Source organism: Vigna unguiculata, chromosome 3, assembly GCF_004118075.2.
Source record: "Vigna unguiculata cultivar IT97K-499-35 chromosome 3, ASM411807v1, whole genome shotgun sequence".
Classification (NCBI taxonomy): domain Eukaryota; kingdom Viridiplantae; phylum Streptophyta; class Magnoliopsida; order Fabales; family Fabaceae; genus Vigna; species Vigna unguiculata.
In genome coordinates this window covers 39,200,660-39,203,749 of record NC_040281.1, presented here as the reverse complement: position 1 = coordinate 39,203,749, position 3,090 = coordinate 39,200,660, and the positions used below count along the sequence as shown (strand labels likewise).

The following is a 3,090-nucleotide window of genomic DNA, read 5'->3' as shown; positions in this document are numbered from 1 at the left end:
TTAATTAGTTTCATACTTTTATTCTTTAGTTAATGGTTGCCATAGTTCTTTGTGGTTTTTTATTTTGTTTTATTTTTACTGGTGTTTGTTTTTCTTACTCCAGTTTATATTTCTGTTCTTGCATATCCATTTTATTTACGGTTCAAATTTTCCGTTTTGCTTTTAAGTATTTTCATATTTTTATTGTGTAGTTAATGGTTGCTATTTACCAAGGCTACATCAGCAAATTTGACTGATTTTATGGTGTATTTTAGGAAATGCAATGGCGAAGAAGCTGGATATGATTAAAGATATTGATGGTAAAAGGGATACTCTAAAGCTGGCAGTTAGAGTTGTTGATCATTGGTATGTTCAGTCCCGTGATTCTACTCTTCAGTTGGAGATGATTCTGATGGATGAAAATGTAAGTATTTCTTCAATAAACCTTTTAATTTTTTTATGTCTTATGTATTTTAATTTGTTATATTGATTATTTATTGTAGGCGGACAAAATACATTGCATTGTTCGCAGGGAAGAGTTTGATTTATGGGATAGCAAGTTGATTGAGGGAGAAACATATATCATGCACAATTTCAAGGTACTGAAAAATGAAGGGCAGTACATGGTATGTGAGCATCCTTACAAGTTACTGTTTATTGGTGCTACATCCGTGAAGTTGCAAGTTATTGCTAAACTTCCAATGAAGGCTTACAACTTTAAAAGTATAAAAGATATTGTTAGTGACAATTTTATTCCTGACTTGCTGATAGGTATGAGAAATATAATAACTGTTTTGTTTTTCAACAAATTTGCGTATGATAGTCATACTAACCCTATTTTATATATTTTTTCATTGAGATTTGATTGGTCTCATTGAGAATGTGAGAATCAAGCCTCAGTTTAAAACTGTAGAGTAAAAAAACTTGATGTTTACTTTGGTGGATCTCAAGTAAAGTAATATAATTGTACTGTGATATTATGTTAATATTTTGATTTATTTGAACTGAAAAATTTATATTTGTTGCAGTGCTGCTGCTATTTGTTGTACATTGTGGGATGAATATTGCAAGAAGTTTATACAGAGGTACAATGAGCTACCTAATTCGGAAAAGCTTGTGGTTGTCATTACTCAAGCTAAAATCAAACCAGCTGCATGTACATATCTTTATGAAACATCTTCTTCGTTGAGTGTGATGTTTATTTTTTCTAACATTGGATTTCATATGTAGGTGAATGGCCAGTTTCTGTTTCTAATACGTGGAATGGTACAAAGTTGATAATGGAAAGTGATTTTCCTCAAATAGTTGATTTTAAGAAACAAATGAAGTTGTAAGTTATCCGAATACTCAAATAAAAAGTTGGAAATATTAAACCATGTTAATTATTTGTCTTGTATTGGAATTATTTTACATATAGCAAAAAAACTGTAGTTGATTTTGTATGTTTTATTTGATTTGCAGAATGGATCCCGATGAAGTGATATTGAGTCAGTGTGCAAGTCAATTGACTCAGTCTCCCCAATATACTGATACTAAACGTTTTGTATATAAATGTTTAGTAAAAAGTTTGTCTGAAATCCCATCAATGAAGAAGGTATGAAAGCAAGTCTTGAGGAATTACTTTATTTCATTTCTTTTGTTTATTGTATTTTAACTTAAATTTTTTCTTTTGATATAGGAAGTTGTATGTGTGACTGTTGCAACGACTGTTAAGTTTAACTTAGATAATGAGGGCTGGTATTATTTGGTTTGCAACAATTCCAACAAAAGGACTTATGAAGCAGTTTCTTTCAATTGCACTTATTGTGATAAAGATAATGCACTACCTGTTTTCAAGTTGGTATATTGTTATATTGTATTTTACATTTTGTGATCTATGTTAGTTGTTAATTGTAATTTTTCTATACTTTGTAGGTATAGGCTCCAAGTCCAGGTCTGTGATGATTCAAACAATTATGCTAACTTTGTTGTATGGGACCAATAATGTAGAAACATTATTGGCTTGTTTGCTGCTGATTTGCAGAAACGAATGATTGAGGTCAACAATTTTATATTTTGCATCGTTTATATTTTCTGCTATCAGTGTTGTTTATATTTGCATTGTTATTAATTACAATAGGCTGGTGAAGATGATTCCCTTTGCTTTCCCGATGCATTGGATGTAATGCTAGGTTGTACCTTTGCTTTTAAAGTTCGAACCCAACCAAGAACTAAGTGTGCATCTGTCATTAAAGTTTCAAATGTTTCAGAAATAGTGGCACATGTTAAAAGTCTTATTCCTCCACTTCAAGTAAATATTATTTTTGAAATGATTTATATATTTCTTCGCATATGAATTACATGTAAATGTAAAATATTTTTATTGTATTTGTATATGTAGATTGGTGATAGTACTGATAAATGCAGTATGGATTTGGTTTCTGAGAGTTCCAGTGTTATGGTAAGTATATTAAGATGCATTTTTCGATTTTTTGTTAATCCAAATCACAGAGTTTAAGTAGATATTACTGAAATTGATATGTAGTTTTATTCGTTTTGTAGATTTCAGAATTACGTGGGAAATCTATTTGTAATTTGGCTGCAGACACTGATACTAATATAGTATATTCTTATTCAATTTTCTTTATTCATAATTAAAACTATAGAGTATTTGATATGATCAATTTTCTATTCTTAATTTTGTAGATGAGTTTAAGTGCAACTGGTGATAATGAGTCGGATTATGTTGTAATTGGAACTCCAGGAAAGAGGTTATTGCCATGTAGTGAAAATTGCAATGAATCTTCTCAGGACATGGATTCTGCTCAACTATCCAGCACTAAGATGAAGAAGCTTATTAAGAAGGAGAAAACTTAAATTAAGTTTTTCTGATTTGTATATGTTTGATGTATATAATTTTGGGTGCTTTGGAACAGTTATGGTTAAGCACTTTTTTAGCCATATATATTCTGTAAATTAGGTTAAAGTACATTGTCCTTCATTTTCTTGTGTTTTGTTTGATGTTGGACTCATTCCCGAATATATGAATGGAAACATCTTGCAATATTATATAATAGGCGATTGATAAAATTATAGCTACTAACATTCAAACAAAGGATATACATGATTGAT

At 30.1% G+C, this 3,090-nt stretch overlaps 1 protein-coding gene across 1 annotated transcript; it reads left to right on the top strand.

Annotated features, from left to right (window-relative positions):
* Nucleotides 1–262: 262 nt before the first annotated feature.
* Nucleotides 263–2,835, top strand: LOC114175433. Its single transcript, XM_028060191.1, has 12 exons — nt 263–403; nt 483–750; nt 1,008–1,064; nt 1,210–1,309; nt 1,441–1,573; nt 1,658–1,716; nt 1,894–1,912; nt 2,003–2,017; nt 2,099–2,269; nt 2,360–2,419; nt 2,521–2,580; nt 2,665–2,835. The coding sequence occupies exons 1-12, from the start codon at nt 263–265 to the stop codon at nt 2,833–2,835; spliced, it is 1,254 nt and encodes a 417-aa protein (XP_027915992.1).
* The last annotated feature ends 255 nt before the right edge of the window (nt 2,836–3,090 follow it).